This window comes from Hyperolius riggenbachi, chromosome 8 (genome assembly GCF_040937935.1).
Source record: "Hyperolius riggenbachi isolate aHypRig1 chromosome 8, aHypRig1.pri, whole genome shotgun sequence".
NCBI lineage: Eukaryota > Metazoa > Chordata > Amphibia > Anura > Hyperoliidae > Hyperolius > Hyperolius riggenbachi.
The window spans coordinates 197,935,481-197,954,338 of record NC_090653.1 but is presented as its reverse complement, the minus strand read 5'-3'; the positions used below and the strand labels follow the sequence as shown (position 1 = coordinate 197,954,338).

Below are 18,858 nucleotides of genomic sequence, written 5' to 3'. Positions count from 1 at the left end.
AAAAGACACCATAGAAACGAAATGCAAGGCATAAATAGCTGATATTTAGCCATGAGTCTTATTTAATTACACGCAAAATCTCAATACTATGACTAAGTTTGGATTTCAAGTCAACAAAAAATGTAGTAATGTATATGAGCATCCAAAGCAAAGAAATTCAGCTCCTGAAAGCATTAAAGGGAACCCGAGGTGAGTGGGATATGGAGGCTGCCATATTTATTTCCTTTTAAACAATACCAGTTGCCTGGTAGCCCTGTTGATCTTCTGGCATAAGTAGTATCTGAGTAAAACCCTAAAACAAGCATGACTAATCAAATGAAACCTGAGTCAGCTGAGTCAGAGTACCTGATCTGCTGCATTCTTCTTTAGGGTCTATGGCTAAAAGTATTAGAGGCAGAGGATCAGCAAGATAGCCAGGCAACTGGTGTTGTTTCAAAGGAAATAAATATGGCAGCTTCCATAACCTTCTCGCTTTGGGTTACCTTTAAAGAGAGACTGAAGCAAGTTCAAATCCATGTTATTAACTTTTATTTATGTAAAGCACTTTAGCTTGTGCTAAAACCCTGCATTCCTGTGGAAAAATGAGGGGTTTATACCCCTCAAATCCCCTGGGCTAATTGTGGGTAGCGCTTCCTGATTGAGGCAGAGCTTACGGCTGTAGCTCTGCCTCTTGTCGCATCCATCCCCACTGATCACCGCCCCTCCCAATCTTCCTTCACTGAGAGAGGCGGGGGAGAGGCGGAGATCTGCGGTGTATTGACGCAAATGGAGGCAGAGCTGCAGCTCAAAGCTCTGCCTCCCTGGGCAGCAAATTCCACAACCAAGAAAGTTGTGGATTTTTGCCCTGTGATATGGGAGGTATAAACCCCTCGTTTTGCCGTGGGGAAGCGGCAGAAATAAAACTTTAAAAAATGGATTTTTAACTCGCTTCAGAGTCTCTTTAAGTCTGGAAAACCAAACTGCTTGCTTTTTGCGATGCATTTGAGTAGTGTTCTACATGCTTTTGCACTGGATCCTAATAACTCTTAAAGCGGTTTAAAACCCTGACATAATATTCAATAAAAACACGTTTACCTACTTTTTATATGCAATACTGTTATCATATTTGCATTTGTTCATAAGTATTATTATTCATTTAGAAGTTATAGGTTTCCAAAAGTACAGTTTTTTGCTTTGTGAGCTGACTTTGCATTTTATTAATAACTGGTTTTATTCATTGCTGTTTTGCAGGCAGCCATGCTTTCAGTGTCTCTCTGTCTCCGGGAGCTTCTCAGCAGTCAGAGAATGTGTCACATGCCTCACTTGATACATTTAAGTTAACAAAATATAACATTATCTGAAGTTCGGATGCGGCAGCATTTCACTGCACTCAACTTTCAAGCTCTGTGTGTAACCCTTCCAATGCTGGTCTAGTAAAAAAAAAATGCTGGTTGCATATAATATGCTATAAATAATGTTTTAGTGCAAAGATGAAATGCAGGGTTATATTCCACTTTAATATATACTCAGAACTACTAAAAGCAGACCTGTGACATGTAAAGAAAAAATGTTAGATACTTACCCAAGTAGAGGAAAACCTCTAGAGGGTCCTGAGTCTTCTTGTGTTCCCCTCAACCACACCGCTGCTGGACAGCACCCTCTCTACTTGTTTCTGGCCACGCTCCTCTCTGTATAGGAGCACAGCCGTAGTGTATATGCACGTGCGGCTTTGTGCTACTGCGCAGGTGCAAAAGCGCTCATACACAGAGAGAAGCGCAGCCACAAGATCATACCTAACAAGCTCTTGTCAGATATGCTAGGAGGAACCCTGCACAGGAACGGTGGGTTAGTGGGTGGATCGCAAAGCCTCTGGACTACCCAGAGGTTTCCTTCCACCGAGGCAAGCCTGCTTCAGGTTCACTTTAAAACACAGTAGAATAAGGCAAAAAAATAAAAATAAAAACTTAACACAAAGCTTATCAAAAACTACTAGTTTACCCTGCTCTATGAGATGCTATTTTAAAGAGAGTCTGAAGCGAGAATAAATCTCGCTTCAGACCTCATAGATAGCAGGGGCACGTGTGCCCCTGCTAAACCGCCGCTATCCCGCGGCTTAACGGGGGTCCCTGATCCCCCAAATCCCCTCCGTAATGCAGGGGAGCGCTTCCTGGTTGGGGCAGGGCTAACCGCCGCAGCCCTGCCCCACGCGCGTCTGTCAGCGCATATCTCCGCCTCTCCCCCGCCCCTCTCAGTCTTCCTTCACTGAGAGGGGCGGGGGAGAGGCGGCGATGCGCCGCTGACAGACGCGACTGGAGGCAGGGCTGCAGCCGTTAGCCCTGCCTCCAGGAGCGACCAAGTCTGCGACCAAGTGTCGCAGTGGGGAGTTTGGGGGTGAAGGGACCCCCGTTTAGCGGCGCTATACCGGCGGTTTAGCAGGGGCACACGTGCCCCTGCTAACTATGAGCTCTGAAGCGAGATTTATTCTCGCTTCAGAGTCTCTTTAAAATTCAAGTGCTGTTACAAGAAATTATCAAGTCTGTTAAGAAAAAAAAAAAAAAAAAGGAAATAAGAGAAAAGAAAAGTGTTTGAGTAACAGAATGAGAAAAAGGTACGCAAGTTCAAATGTGATGTTTGAATGACCCTAGTTGTTATTACAACCACAAGTGTGTTTAGCTTAAAGGGACTCCGTGCAGTGCCTGTGGTTATGCCTTTAAGAATACCCACAACTAATTAATTATATCCTTACACCTACCAGCATGATGTTTGTAATTATATCCCCCTGGGTTCCTTGTATTTCATTGCATTGCACTGAATGGAGCTGCCGACACTGGGGAAAGTGTCGTCCTGCATAATACAATGCTGAATAAGGAATCCAAGATGGAGTCCCTTTAAGTCATCAGACAGGGAAATATAAACAAGAGGAAAGACAGAATTAAGGCAGCCATACACTGGTCAATTGCCACCAGATCAACCAACAGATAGACCCCTCTCTGATCGAATTTGATCAGAGAGGGATCTATTGGCTGCCCATACACTGCACAGAGATTTTGAATCGATTTCAGCCAGACATTGATTCACAATCTGTAGAGCTGCCGCCTGCCTCTTCGTTCCTGCTTTCCCCGCCAGCAGCAATACATTACCTGTTCCGCCGGCGCGAGTCTCCGGGTCCCCGCAGTCCCTTCTCCGGCTGGCCTTCTTCATCTTCACTTCCTGTCCCATCCTTTGAGAAGGAAAGGTTCAAACACTAGAGCACCCTCTACCGTTTGAACTTCCGCTGGTTACAGGACGGGACAAGAAGTGAAGTGAAGATGAAGAAGGAGAGCCACAGAAAGAGACTGCAGGGACCCGGGGACTCGCGCCAGTGGAACAGGTGAGATTATTGATGCGTTGGTCGTTGCAGAATCGAACGTCGCTAACGACGCGCTCCCGACCCGCCGGCGATCGAGCAAAATTTTCCGCCTGGACAGAATTGATAGATTTCGGATGGAAATTGGTCGATCGGCCCTCGTTTGCATAAACTATTTCACAGCAGATTTGATCACAGTGATCGAATCTGCTGTCTATCGGCGGGAAATCGAGTGAATGTATGGGCACCTTTAGAGACGTTAGATGGAAAAATTGGCTGGTAAAACAAGCATAAATATGGATAGTAGAGAAAAAGGAAGGGCGGAAGCACCAACTAGTTATTGAATCCCTTGTTCTATGTTAAAAAAAATTATGATTAGTTGTTTGTACGATAAGCAAAATAAAATAAGATACAAATCTTGTCTTTACCTAACAATGGAAGTAGTAGCAGTACCTGAGGTACTGGGCTGTGCTGCTCCAGTAATCTGAGGCTTAACACTTAAGGATGCTGGAAGAAAACGGAAGTTCATTGTCTGATGTTAGCTAATGTCTGCAAACTATCACATTCAGGCTAAAGCAACATTCCAAATATTCAAGCTAATCACCAGCACCCAATTCAAAGTACAATTACATTAAATCTAACAAGCTGCATAAAATTTGAAAACGTGCAAAATCTAAGATAAAGTGAACCCAAAGCGAGAAGAATACAGATACTGACATGTTCACTCCCTTAGGCCCTATTTACACTTAATGCGTTGTGTTGAGCTGCATCACATTGCATCCCATTTGCCAAAATGGGATGCAACGCATTAAGTGTAAATAGGGCCTTATAAACAATGCAGATTGCCTGGCTGTCATGCTGAGCTTTTGGCTTTAGTTGTTTTTGAGTTACCTGCAACAAGCACGCAGCCAGTGAAGTCAGACTAGAGTCAAAGCATCTGATCTGTTCTGCTCATTCTGGGCCAGTGACAAAGTATTAGAGGTACAGCATCAGTGCAAAAGTCAGGGAACTGGCATTGTTTATTAAAGCGGATCAGAGATGAAAACTAACTATAACAAGTAACGTGTCTATATATCTCATGTAAAGTTTAGATAGTTTACAAAGCAAATCTAGCTGCAAATGCTTCAACAGTTTATGATTATTTATTCATGTGGTACAATGAGGGCAGCCATGTTCTGTTTGTCACAGGCTGAGGGCTGGAGATGCTATGCGCTTGCCTGTGTGTAATGTGACAAATTCAGTCCCCTCTCCTCCTCCCCTCTGCCTCTGAAATCTCTGGCTAGTAAACTCCTCCTCCTCCTCCTGCCCAGACTGATCTCCCATAAGCCCTTGCTACAGTGCCAAGGCACTCTAAAAAGCTGTGGGCGACACTTGTTTAGTTTATAGGGAATTAGAGTATTAAAACAACAACAACAACAAAATTATTTGGCTTGAGGAATGCCCTATAAACTATATGAAAAGAACACAATTATGCAATGAGTAAAAGTTTATCTCGGATCCACTTTAAACAGTTTCCCATTAACTACTTCACTACTGAGGGGGTTTTCCCCTTCTGTATCAGAGCAATTTTCCCCTTTCAGCGCTCCTTTTATTCATTCGCCTATAACTTATTACTACTTATCACAATATATCTCGTTTTTATTCGCCACTAAATAGGCTTTCTTTGGGTGCTAAGAAATATTTTATTCTAAATGCATTTTAACGGGAAAACTAAGGAAAAAAATTGAAAAAAATTATTATTTTTAAGGTTTTGGCCATTATAGTTCTAAAATAATTCATGCTACCATAAAACCCACACATTTTATTTGCATATTTGTCCCGGTTATTGCAACGTTTAAAATATTTCCCTAGTACAATGTATGGCACCAATATTTTATTTGGAAATAAAGATGCATTTTTTTCAGTTTTGCGTCAATTACTAATTACAAGCTCATATTTTCAAATTAAAAAAAGTTCAGTCCCCAAGGTAAATATTTATGTATTTTTTTGTCATTTTTTTAATGCTAATTTTTTATCTGGGTAATTATGGGATAGTGTGAGAGGTAAGGTGTTAATTTTAAATGTATATGTTGGTATTATATTAAAATACATGTATGTAGGTGTAATTTTACTATTTGGCCACAAGATGTACTATAAGTACACGAACAGGAAGTAATGCGAGGACGTGCTACTTCCTTAGTTACAATGTCTGCAGCCATCTCATTGATGCCGGCAATCATAGACACGTGGACTTAGAACAATGAATGGGAACAGCGATCATCTCCCCTCTAACAGGCGGCAAGAACGCGCACGGGAGTGGGCAGTGGCCGTCTGATTCAACAGACAATTATCTTTGTAATCCGTCTCAAAATTACACAAGTGGTTAAGAATTCATTGTAAAATAAGTCCACATGCTTACAGTTTGATCCTGTGTATGGATAATGTAGAATCTCATTATAGCAAACTCTGATATAGTAAACTCAGTCCTTAGGTCCCAGCAAATGCATATCTATAAATAAACAATGTATGACCAATTTGAATACAGTAAAACTTCTGATATAGTGAACTACTTTTCCTGGTCCCTTGAAGTTTACTATTAAGGGATTCTACTGGTATGTAAAGTAAACCAGTGATGAAGCGTTAGTAAGATTTCATAATTACCTGGGGCTTCCTCCCGCCCCATAAACACGTGCGAGTCCCACACTATCCTACCATGGTCTGCCGTTCAGCTGCGATCAGCCCCAGTAACTTGTTAAGTCGCACCAGGCTGGGTCTTCTGCGCATGCGCAGTAGACCCGGACTGAGGTCACTAAGCAAGTTACCGGGGCTGATCGTGGCTGAACACTGCAGACCGCGGAAGGACGGTGTGGGACTCATACATGGTTATGGGGCACTAGGAAGCCCCGGGTAAGTATCAAATCTTACTAACACTTCATCTCTGGTACAATTTAAGTACAGTAAGTTGTTTTTGTAATTGTTTTCAATTTCAATAAATGTCCCCATGTATTAATTTATAAAACTGAAATTAAAGCACATGAACTTTTAAAAATCCTGTGATGCACTGCAGTAAAAATACTTCACTCTAGTGGCGGGACGCCACTCGACAGATAATGAGACAAAATGCACTTTTTCTTATGAGAAAAAAGTTCAGTGTTCTCCCCAGAATTTTTTTCCAGCCGGGTGGCATGAAAAAAAGCCGGGTGGGGTGCATGGGGGAAATGCAGGGCAGGTGCAACTCTCCTTACAGCATAGGAGGAGAATAAGGAGGTGAGCCAATGACAGCCGGGTGCTCACCAAAATTAGTCGGGTGAAGCACTGGGCTAAAAGTGCCTGGAGAGAAAACTGTTGTAGTTTGTGGAAGCAGTTTATGGGTAACGTGCATTTTAAAGGAACATAGACCTTATTTGAGAATATCGTATGCATTTGAGGCTCTTGAAAGCCACATAGAATGGTGAGGTGTGCCAAATGCGACCCCTGGGCCTTGAGTTTGACACCTGTGCTCTAAGCGCTGACAGTTCTTTCCTGTACTCCCTACCCCCTCTCCACAAAGCAGCAGAGTAGTGTATTCGCACAGAAGAAGGCTGCCTGAAACAACTGAGAGTGATAATTTTCTATGCAACTGTTACTGCAAATGTACAGTATATTGGCCATTACACTATACAGATGGGACAAGATAAGCCAAATCCATAATTAGACTGCTGTGTGTGTGTAGACACCAGAATAATCTAGGAGCTGAACATATACATCTATACTATAGACACATGCATAATATACCTGGAGCAGTTGTGGTACTGAGGGAAAAAAGAGATGGAGCAGAGGTTGCAAGAAGGGCTCCGAGGGATGAAGTGCTAGATGTAGATGCTTGAGTTGCTGGTGCTAAATGTAGGAAGTAAAAAGATTTTAGACAAGTTTTAAAAAGCAAATGCAAATTAAATACCTCCCCCCCAACTTCATTATATCACCTCAATAGTATGACTGTTTTAAGCTAAATTATAACAAAACAATATAAGGGCAAGAGTACCGTATATACTCGCATATAAGCCGACCCCCCAACATTTAACCCATAAACTAGGAAAAGACGATTGACTCGCATATAAGTCGATGCTAGGAAATGCAGACCTCTGTGTGCCCCCTTCCCATGTGCAGAGTACTGTCAGGGCAGAATTTGATGGATGTGCCACCCCCACCAGTACTGAGTGTCAGGAATATAGCGGCTGGTTGTGAGGCTGTTAAGGATAATACAGTAATATATTTTCATTTTCCCATTTTTATGTCTGCTGTGTACTACTGTATCATATGGGATTGTCTGCTAGCCAGTCTGGCTTTGAAGGCTGGCAGCCGCCTGGAGTTCGTTATATCATGTAAATTGACCCTGCATTCAATGGCCATTGTCTGCTCCTAACTGGGAGATGGGAAATCTCTGCAATTAGGGACTGTCTACCTAGCCTCTAATTAGGAGATGGCTATTCAGGCCAATACTGTCAACAATGTGTTTGTCACCTGTAACTTGGACTAGGGAAGTCTTTTCATGTATGTACTAAAATACACTTTAGCCTGGGGAAATTGGATGTTAAGGAAGTCTTTTGTTGTGTGTGTGTGCTATAATACACTTTTCACATGTGGATGTTAGATCTCTGGGAATCAAATTATGTCTGAGGATGTAATTAAATCTAGTCCCCCCCCCGTCCAAACAGGCTTACAGCCTCAAGGCAAATATTCCATTATAAAAAGCAGGGGACAGATACCTAAAATCAGTCTACTCCTGACGGTAGCTGGAGCCGGACTCCCGGTCTAAGCTAAGTTGGCTCCTGATCCAATCAGAACGGTGTCCGTCCACAGAACCCAAGTCCAAGATTCGTCCATCTTGATCCCTGTTATTTTGGTAAGCAAATCGCTTGTGTGTATCTTTGTAAACTCTTAATTTTGTAACTTTTTATTTTGTTTTTTGTAATCTTTTGTATATACTCTGTTCTGCATTGTTCCACTTTTTTCCTGGAATATTAAATTATTATTTAATAAGCTTGACTTCTGCTGTACTAAACTAACACTCATAGCCTAGAGGAGACTGCAGTGTAGCTGTGTATAAGTCCATGCCTAATTGTATGCTTGAGCAACACTACCATATGAAATTGTAATTGCATTGTGTGTATGGGGCACTTCTGCGCTCGACAGCAGAGTGGGAGTGGCTAACAGTATCGTTCGGAACGACTGTTAGTGGTTTTGCTGCACGACAGCGTAACTTGCATTACAAGTCAGTGCCTGATTGTGCTGTACAACTGTACTGCGTGTGTGGGTGCATGGCGTTCCTGTATTCGGCCTAAGCGCAAAACTGACCCGAATACGAAAACGCAGATTGCGTGTTGAGCACTCGACAGCTGAGTTGACGTGTCTAGCAACGGCTAGTGGTGGCAGTGGGAAGTGTTTGAGGGGTCCCAGCCTTGTTTGTAGCTTGAATAAGGCTGTCCCCCGCTTGATCTGGTCAAACCCGCAGTTGGGAACCGTATACGCAGGCGTGCCGCGGGCCAGTTCTTGACACGGAGTATGTGAATCTGCTGTACTGGTCAGTTGATGTGACATAAAATGCTGCAAATAGCCCTTAGGCAGGCCTATACTTTAAGAAACTGTCTGGATTACAATAAACTGAGGACACTGCTTAAATGCTTCTGAATAGATCCCGGTGAAAAACATTTATCTACAGCAGCATGGGATAGTGTAAATAAAAACATGCTACAAATGACTAAACGTGTTCATGCAGACCTTTGTGTCCTTCCCCGACTAACCCCATGCAGAATGTAAAGGCAGACCAGTGTCCCCGGAGTAAAGATGGTTGTTGCTGACCATCCGTGCGCTGCTTTGCCACCCATGCACGTGTGATCTGCACTGCTACAATTCCTCTGTAGCTGTTGTGGATTTAACCACTTGACAACTGAGGGTTTTTCTCCCTTGTGGACCAGAGCAATTTCCACCTGTCAGCGCTCCTCCCTTTCTTTCGCCAATAACTTAATCACTACTAATCACAGCGTAATGATCTATATCTTGTTTTTCTCGCCACCAATTAGGCTTTCTTTGGGAATTACAGTATGCCAAGAATTTTATCCTAAATGCATTTTAACATGAATAATAAGAATTTAAAAAAAAAAAATGCATTATTTTTCAGTTTTTGGCCATTATAGTGTTAAAATAAAACATTCTACTGTGGATAAAAGCCACACATTTTATTTGCCCGTTTGTCCCGGTTATTGCAATGTTTAACCCTACTGGCGGTCTATAAAAAACCGCCAGGGGCAGCGCAGCAGTTTATTTTTTATTTTATTTTTTTTAAATCATGTAGCGAGCCTAGGGCTCGCTACATGACAGCGGCATCCCCCCACCCTCTTCGATCGTAACCGGCGAACAAGCCCGTCCGGAAATCCCGTCCTGAACGGGATTTCCATTAGGGCTTCCCCCGTCGAAGCCTGGATACAGCGATCGGCGCAGCCTCCCCGGACAGCTCCGCTCTTCTCTATGGGGAGCGTCATGACGTCGGCGACGTCATGCGCAGACCCGATCCTCCCCATAGAGAGGACCGGAGATGTGCAGGGAGGCTGCGCCGATCACTGGATTCAGGGGGGGGGGGGGGTTAATGTATTTAGCGGTGATCGGGGGGATGCCGGCCACCACTGCTAGCTAGCCTAGTGCTAGCTGAAGCTATTACAGCTATGCGATCACTTAAAATTATACTGGGGGACTCCTGGGAACAGCCAGCGGTATGCCCAACACAGTGTCGGGCATACTGCTAAGGAGGTTAAAAACTATAAATGGCCGAAAACTGAAAAATAGTGATTTTTTCCCCAATTTTTTTCCTATTTTCCCATTAAAACACATTTAGAATAAAATAATTCTTGGCATAATGTCCCACCTAAAGAAAGCCTAATTGGTGACGAAAAAAACAAGATATAGTTCATTTAATTGCGATAAGTAATTATAAAGTTATAGACGAATGAATCGAAGGAGCGCTGAAAGGTGAAAATTGCTCGGATGCTGAAGGGGTAAAACCCCTCAGTTGTGAAGTGGTTAAAGGGAACGTTCAGGCACGACCCAAAAAAAAATAAAAAAACCTCTTACCTGGGGTTTCCTCCAGCCTGTGGCAGCCAGGACGTGCCCTCGCCGTGGCTCCGCAGGCTCCCGGTCTGCTCCGGTGGCCGACCCGACCTGGCCAGGCTGGCTGCCAGGTCGGGCTTCTTCTGCGCTCCAACGTGCGCCTCACGGGGGCGCGCTGACGTCATCGGACATCCTCCGGGCTGTACTGCGCAGGCGCAGTAGTTCTGCGCCAGCGCAGGCGCAGCCCGGTCACGTCCGATGACGTCAGCGCGCCCCCGTGAGGCGCATTTTGGAGCGCAGAAGAAGCCCGACCTGGCAGCCGGCCTGGCCAGGTCGAGTCGGCCCCCGGAGAAGACCGGGAGCCTGCGGAGCCATGGCGAGGGCACGTCCTGGATGCCACGGGCTGGAGGAAGCCCCAGGTAAGAGGATTTGTATTTTTATTTTTTTAGGTCATGCCTGATCCTTCCCTTTAATAAGCTCTAGTGCATTAATGAAAGAGTATATAAAGTGCTGACCATACAGTAATTTGGAGAATTACATATGTGACAACGCTTCTCATCCTGCTGCCAGCTTACCTGATGCTGCCTCAGGAGGTTTTGAAAATAAGTTTGAAGTTTGTTGGATTGCACTGGCTTGAACTGGAGCAGTTGTAGCAGTGGGAGTGGCTGAAGTGGCAGATGGCGCCATGCAAAATGCTGTAGGTGGAAAAAAATAAGTTAACTGTAGATGAAGATACAGAAATAAAGAAACTATTTAAATTTAATTCTCTGTCAAATATATAAATTTCAAAGGTGCTCTCCAGTTTACAGGAGCTAAGGAACAAATAAAATGATCTAGTAGAAGCTAACACTTAGGCAGGAGTCACACTTGTCTGTCATTGTTTTGCATGTGTTTTTCTGCACACCATGGGCTTGATTCACTAAACCGTGATAACTGATATCACGGTCGGGCTAGTGTTTTAAAGCGTGTAACAATTTTTGCGCGCAATCGCTAATTTTTGCATGCAGCCTTTTTGGCACGAAAATTTGCAATTGCATGCGAAAACTGTTACGTGCGTTATAACGCGCGCAAAACGCTGGGGCGCGACTGTGATATCAGTCATCACGGTTTAGTGAATCAAGCCCAATGTGTGTTCACATTTGGGCAAAACGTGTGCATTTTTTCACAGAAGCTAATTGATAGGGAAAATGCACACAGCTCTGCGCTGTTTTTTTCTGCATGGGAAAACGCATTCAAGTGTGAACTAGCCCATTGATTAACATTGTTTCTTAGGGTTTTTTTTAGCAGAAATTATGCACGGTAGCAGACAAGTGTGACTCCTGCCTTACAGGTGAATCTGGTAGACTTTCTTCAAACTTATTTCCCTCAAGAGAGCAAGGAGGAATACATGTAAAAAAACGGTAATTACTAATAATCATAGGGTACTTGATTTCTGGCATGTAATTACCATCTTTCAGACTACAAGACGCTCCTGACCATAAGACACACACCAAGATTTAGAGGACAAAATCCAGGGGAAAAAAATATATACTAAATCTGATGCATCCATGATGCAGAGGCGTCTTGTGGATGTTCTCCCACCAATTATGTTCCCCCTTGTACCTCTTTTGTCTCTGTGTCCTATGTCTCCCTTGTGTCCTCCTGTGTCCGTATCTGTGTCCCCCATGTCTCCGCCTCAGTGCCCCCCATGTGTCTGCCCTTTGTCTCCTTCTGTATCCCCATGTCTGCCTCAATGCTGCTTTGTATCCTTCTGTGTCTTCCTCTGTCCCCTATGTGTCAGCCTTTGTGCCCCTATATATCCTTCTTTGTCCCCCATGTGTCTGCCTCTGTGCTCCTTCTGTGTTCTCTACAGTCCCATTTGTGTCCCCGTGTCCCTTTGTTTGTCTGTGTCTTCCGTTTCTGCCAGTGTCCCCTGATATGTCCCCATGTGTCTATTTGTCCCCCCAGTGTTCATTTGTCCCCCTCCACTGCCCTCCGTGTACAGTAATTGGCAGCAGCGCTTCTCTCATCGGACCTGAGGGAGCCCACTGCGATCAGCAGAAGCCAGCACTTGGGGGAGAAATAGGAAGAGGAGAAGCAGGTGATCGCTGCAGGCTCCATCGGGTCGTTTGAGAGACATGCCGCTGCCAATTACGGTACACGAAGGGGAGTAGAGGAGGACAGGGACAATGCAGGGAATTGCCGACAATGCAGCAGATCAGCGGTTTGTATCAGCGGGCATTCGTAAGTCGGGCAGTGTTCTCCCCAGAATTTTTTTCCGGCCAGGTGGCATGGAAAAGTAGCCAGGTGGGGAAGTATGGTCACATTGAGTAAAGAAGGAGGGTCACGTAGGGGGTGGGGGGGAAGGTGTGTGTGCGTGTGCAGAAAATCACAATAAGTGTCAGGTGGGGTGTTTCGATCACCCCGGGTGCTACTAGGTGTGGGAGAAGATTGCGCTGAGTGCTACTGGGTGGGAGGTAGTACCACTGAAAGCTATAAGGAAGGGAGGGAGATCTCCCCCTGGGTGCTGCTGATGTGGGTTAGGGGTTCATACTAGGTGCCTCATACTGTGTGATTCTAGTGGAGTGGGGGTACACAATGGCTGATGCTAATGGACAAGGGAGCATCTCCCATTTGGGTGATATGGAGGGGGTTTCACACTGTGTGATGCTGATGGGGTGGTGCTGGTGGACAGGGGAATCTCAGACTATAGTAGGAGAGGAAACAATACATAATAATAATAAATATATATCCTCCCCAGCTTGCCTCGGCAGAACAGACCATCAGAGTCACTTATGAAGGATTGCTGTCTGGACACACAGGACTTTTCCCTCTCAAGCACACATATAGAACAATAAGTAAGCAATGTGCTTCCACTGGCTCTCACCACGTTATGGCTGCAGTTTACACTGCGGCTGACTCCACAGACAGCATTTCATGCCTCACCATGACCTGCCCGTGATCCTCCACTCTGCTATAAATCACAGCCCACCACACTGCTCCGTCTCGCTGTCAGCTCCCCTATGACTCCAGAACGTGTTTCTCCACTGTGCTATCAATCACAGCCCGCAGCACTCCTCCATCCCACTTTATGCACTGAATGTTGTGCGTTTAAATCTAACATTGATGTTCTGCCAGTCAATGTTTATGCGCATACCTGTGTCTAGTCTGTGCACAGAACATCCCTGCACAGCCACGAGCCTCTGCAGTCACAGTGAAAAGTCGGTGGCTAGTGCTATGGTCACGCCTCTCCATGCACTGACCCAATGAGTGCACAGGCTCACCGGGAAGCACGAGATCTCGTGCGCAGAGGAGAAGAAGCACATCCTGACAGCCGGGCACTTTTCATGGAAGAACGCAGCCCGCCGTCTCATCAGCCAGGCGGTAATTTATTTTACTTTGGCGCTCCGCCCGGCTGATTGATCCTGGGAAGAAGACTGTCGGGGGCTTCCTGTATTTAGACTATAAGATGCAGGAACTTTTCTGACCACTTGTGTGTCTTATAGTCCGAAAAATACAGTATAAATAAAGCTAGAAAGGCATTAAAAAGCATTATACTACATGAAGTTCAATGGGAACCGTTAAGAGGATCTGTATTTTTTTTTTAAACCCTCTGGGGGATACTTACCTCGGGAGGGAGATGCTTCTGGATGCTAACAAGGCTTCCCTCTCCGTTCCTCTGTTGCTTTCCCGGCAAGGTAAATATTTTCCTAATGCGATCCTGCGCAGGTGCGCTAGCTGAGCTTCAATCGGGTTAAATAGCCGAACCTGATCGATCCGCTCTACTGCGCAGGCGCAAGTCCTTTGCGCCTGCGCAGTAGATCGGATATGATCGAGCTCGGCTATTTCCACCTAGCCTGAACGAAGAGTCGCTAGTGCGCCTGCGCAGGATCGCAGAGGTAAATAAATATCTGCTTGTCAAGTATGTGTGTGTTTCAGGGGAGCCAGCGCTGGACTCTTCGAAGCTACAGGGGAGGGGGAAGCCTCATTTGGACCATGAGGCTTCCCCCTTCAGAGGTAAGTATCCCCCAGAGGGCTTTTTTTTTTTTTTTTTAAATACAGAGTCTCTTTAAGACAAGGGTCACTCTTGCTTAAAATTGCAGAAAACGCATGCGAAAGTGCACGTTTCCCAATGCACAATTCCAGTGCACTGGGAGCAATGTGCGTTTTATACAGCAGGAAAAAAAAACTGCAGTGCTGCATTTTATTGACAACGCATGTAAATCCCTACTGCTGACAGTTCTAAGATGGCTGCCAGCCAAGAATGCAGATTTGTCCACGGAAAAACACTGCCATTTTTCCACAGGTTCAAGTGTGACTCTCCTCCTAAGTGAAAGTAAAAATAACGGTTGGAATTTCCTATCACATTTTATAATATGCCATTTAGTGCCCTTTGACACTTTGTCCAGGGAGTTGCGTTAAAAGGCAGCAGACAGCTGGTAGGCAAAGGACATGCAGAATGAGCACACTATTGGAAATTTGACACATATCCATTGCTTAAGGGCGTGTTTCCACTAGCCACGGTGCGATGCAATTATCGCATCGCAAGCAAACAGCAGTCAGTTGTTTCCATTGACGCGAATTTACCAGCGCGATGCGGTGAAAATTATGAATAGCATGCTGCAGATTTCCACAGTACGCATCCGATTCCCCATTACCGCAAATGAGAAGCCGCAAGAAGCCATATCCGGATAACGATCGGAAGTGCCCGCTGATAGATGTAATGTGCAGGTGAGTCAGGAAAATATATAATAGAATATATTTGTTAAAGGAAGAAGGCAATAATAGTTCCTTGTTTGTCTTGCGTCAGGCTTCTTTCACATGATTAATGGTATAGCACAAAAAAATAGTGGAATAAACCAAGATTACCTGGAGACTGAAATGAAAAGCCTGACTGAGCAGTGGCAGTTGTAGTGGCGGCGGTGGCGGCAGCAGCAGGAGCAATGTTCACTACATTTGTGGTAGACTGAACTGTTGTTGCAGGCTGGCCAGCGAAGGCAAAACTCCCAGCGGTTGCGGGTTGAGTTTGTGCTGGTGCAGTTCCAAAACCGAAAGCCAAATTCTGAGCAGGCTGTGCAGTTCCAGTGATGTTACTATTTGCTGGCTGTGGATTTACAGCAAATTTAGCGGCATTGGTTCTGGAAAAGAAATTTGAAAGAAGAAAAAAAAAATCTGATCATTCATTGGTGACTAGAATACAACTTTTAGGTGAAACGAGTCTGAAAAATTAAAATAAAACTCATGCATCTCTGCTGTTAGCGTGCAATTAAAAATAAATAAATAATATATTTTTTTTAAACCAGATGGCTGCCATTAAGAAGCAACAGACTGTCAATTGCCATAACATCATAACATTCCACTCTGAACATTTCAGTTTTACTTTACTTGATGGTTTTTAGTAAAACAAACCAGAGAATAAAACAAAGACCTGTGGGGAGAAAAAAAAAAGACATTGGACTCACCTCTTTACTAAAACTACTAATAGCATTCTAGCCCATTTGTCTAGTACTTTAATGGTCTCTTCTCCTGATACCACAGTGGTAGTAAAGGAATAGGGCTGGTTCACACTGGGGCGCTTTTCAGCACCGTTTCAGTACTTTTCTGATCACGAACGATCAGAAAACCACTGTAACAGTATACCTTTATCCATTCTCACTGCAGTGTTTGCAATTTGTAAACATCGCAAACGTGCTCCATGCAGCATTTCAGGAGCGATCGCAATGCAATTCCCATTCCCCAAACAAGAAGCGCAAAAATTACATTTGCAATTGCATTTGCTATGCAATTGACATTCGGGTTTCTGATCCAAATGTGAATCTAGCTGTATCCTAGCCTGTAGAATGATTATTGGCATTGTAACCTCTGAACATAGGGACTATGAGAAAGAAAAGGTTAAAGAGACACTGAAGCGGAAAAAAAAATTATGATATTATGATTTGTATGTGTAGTACAGCTAAGAAATAAAACATTAAGATCAGATACATCAGTCTAATTGTTTCCAGAACAGGAAGAGTTGAGAAACTCCAGTTGTTATCTCTATGCAAACAAGCCATTACGCTCTCCGACTAAGTTAGTCGTGGAGAGGGCTGTTATCTGACTTTTATTATCTCAACTGTAAGTGAACTGTTTACTTTTTCTCTGCTAGAGGAGAGGTCATTACTTCACAGACTGCTCTGAAAGAATCATTTTGAATGCTGAGTGTTGTGTAATCTGCACATATTATAGAATAATGCAATGTTAGAAAAAACACTATATACCTGAAAATAAAAGTATGAGAATATTTTTTTTGCTGCTAATCTTCTAGAAATTATTCATAGTACACAACCAATTTATTATATCATATTTTTTTTTCCGCTTCAGTGTCTCTTTAATGGCCCTGTCAATCAAAGGTGCCCCTCTTATCATTTCATAGTTCCAACAGAGAGAAGGAGGAGGAGGATACAGGGCCATCTTTGAAGTGGAGATGGAGAATGGAGGACTAGAGTAAACCTTAGTGGAGGGGCAAGCAGAAAGTATGAGGTTTCCTCCAGGTGGGTTTTCTTTTTCTGCCCAGACTTCCACTTTAACAGTGCTGCCATATTAAACAAGTTTAGGGTGCATAATCACATCCAATTTGAATTGGCCAGTCACTGGACAGTTTTACAACTCCAACGATAGTGTTCTGGCCCAGTTTTGAGTCAGGGAGTGCTATCCACTATGTTGAATAACTGGAATACTCTATCTACAGTCCTAAAGTGATGCATTAACAGTGCAGCTTTCTGTTCATGTTGACGTGAAATTGTCAAATACAGGCAATCCCCTACTAACAAACCAGTTCCGCTCCGGGAGATTGTAAATTGAGTCCTGTGTTAAACATGGTGAAATAGAGATCATTTATTTTCTTTCGGACAACTCTGGATTTGGGCATATACTGCAGTGTTCTCCCCAGTCTCGGGTGCTCCACCCGGCTAGGTTTGGTGAGCACCCGGCTGTCATCGGCTCACCTCCTCCTATGCTGTAAGCATAGTTGCTCACACAAGCACCGGCCCTGTATTCTTTCATCTCGTACCACCCGGCTACTTTTTCATACCACCTGGCTACCGTTTAATGCCACCCAGCTGGAAAAAAATTCTGGGAAGAACACTGTACTGTACTATAAACTATTTTTTTATGTGCTTTTAAACTACAGTAGAACCTTGGTTTGCAAGCATAATTCATTCTGGAAATATGCTTGTAATCCAAAGCAATCTTATATCAAAGAAAATTTTCCCATAAGGATTAAATGGAAACTCATACGAGTCATCATTCCACGATCCAAAAACCTTCATAGAAAAATATTTAATACAAAGTACTGTATAAAGTAAAAATGTACAAAAAGACGTTCACTAAGAGAATTATTGCTATCTGTTGGCTCACCCCAACTTTTTTTTGGTGGCTTTAACAAGTAATCTATCTAATGACAGTTGATTTTGCCTGCGTTTGAGGATTTCATGGAAATATGACATTTGTCACAGGAGCCCTCAGTGGCTGACCGCACTTAGCCTTCTAAACGGTGCCAGCGCACAGATCGTGCGAACTCTGGTCGCAGTCAATGCGCAGGAACCGTTAAGAATTAGCCGCGGACAACTCAGAAGGGAGCCTGTGAGACACGGGTGATTACCACTTCACCCACTGGTTCAGAGTAAACTGCCACCACCGCGGTTATCATGGGACCGTGGGGCCCACTAACTGACTGACTAATCCTGCGAATAAAACGGTTAAACACACGATATTCCGTCTAGCCAACAACAAACAAACAGTAGCGTATCTTCAGAGACCCGGGATCATTTCTGTGTGTGCTGATAAGCAGGGTAGCGGAAAGTGAATGACTTGGAGAAAGTCGTTTATTCACGCAATATAAATAATTAATATATACAGACAATTATGAAAATCAACAATTATGAAAACAGTAATAGCCAGTATGAAAAATAAAAGAAGGGAGAAAAATACTTAGTTGCTGGAAAGATGTCCTTATTGTGGGAAGAATCATAAAGTCCTTGGTTTCAAAGTCCAGAGTTCAGAGTTCAGACCAGGTGGATGCCAGCATATCCTCAAGCTGGCATCTGATGAGTGCAAGATGGTTCAGTGTGGAGGACAAACGCCCGCCTGCTGGCTCTGTGCTTTTGATGAAGCTGGTTTGGGGGTGTGGCAATGCCGGCCCCCTCTGAACTACCAGCAAATGACAGTTCATTCCCTCTCAGAGATTTTAGAGCTAAACTTATGAATTGCTGTAACTCCTGAACCATACACGTTACATTTAGGGGGGTAACAGCTTCATACTTGGAGGAAAATACAGATTAATATGATACCTGACATGGCTAGTGCATCAGATCAGGGTCCTGAGTAGATTCATACCTGGGTGGTAGGGGCCCCGGGCCCCTCTCGACTGGTATCAAGAGATCCAGCATGACCCTACGGATCCAATGATACCGCTCTCATAACCACCCTATTTATTGTATTCTGTAAATGGGCAAAAG

At 44.0% G+C, this 18,858-nt stretch overlaps 1 protein-coding gene across 2 annotated transcripts in view; it reads right to left on the bottom strand.

Moving 5' to 3' along the window:
* Positions 1-18,858, bottom strand: part of NUP62CL (nucleoporin 62 C-terminal like) — a 59,560-nt gene that overhangs the window by 28,455 nt on the left and 12,247 nt on the right. For both annotated transcript variants that reach the window (XM_068249705.1, XM_068249706.1), the window contains exons 3-6: positions 15,233-15,501; positions 10,960-11,079; positions 7,079-7,180; positions 3,754-3,832 (exon numbers count right to left, since the gene is read on the bottom strand). In XM_068249705.1, coding sequence (XP_068105806.1) covers positions 3,754-3,832; positions 7,079-7,180; positions 10,960-11,079; positions 15,233-15,501 — 570 coding nt within the window. The remainder of the gene's footprint in view (positions 1-3,753; positions 3,833-7,078; positions 7,181-10,959; positions 11,080-15,232; positions 15,502-18,858) is intronic.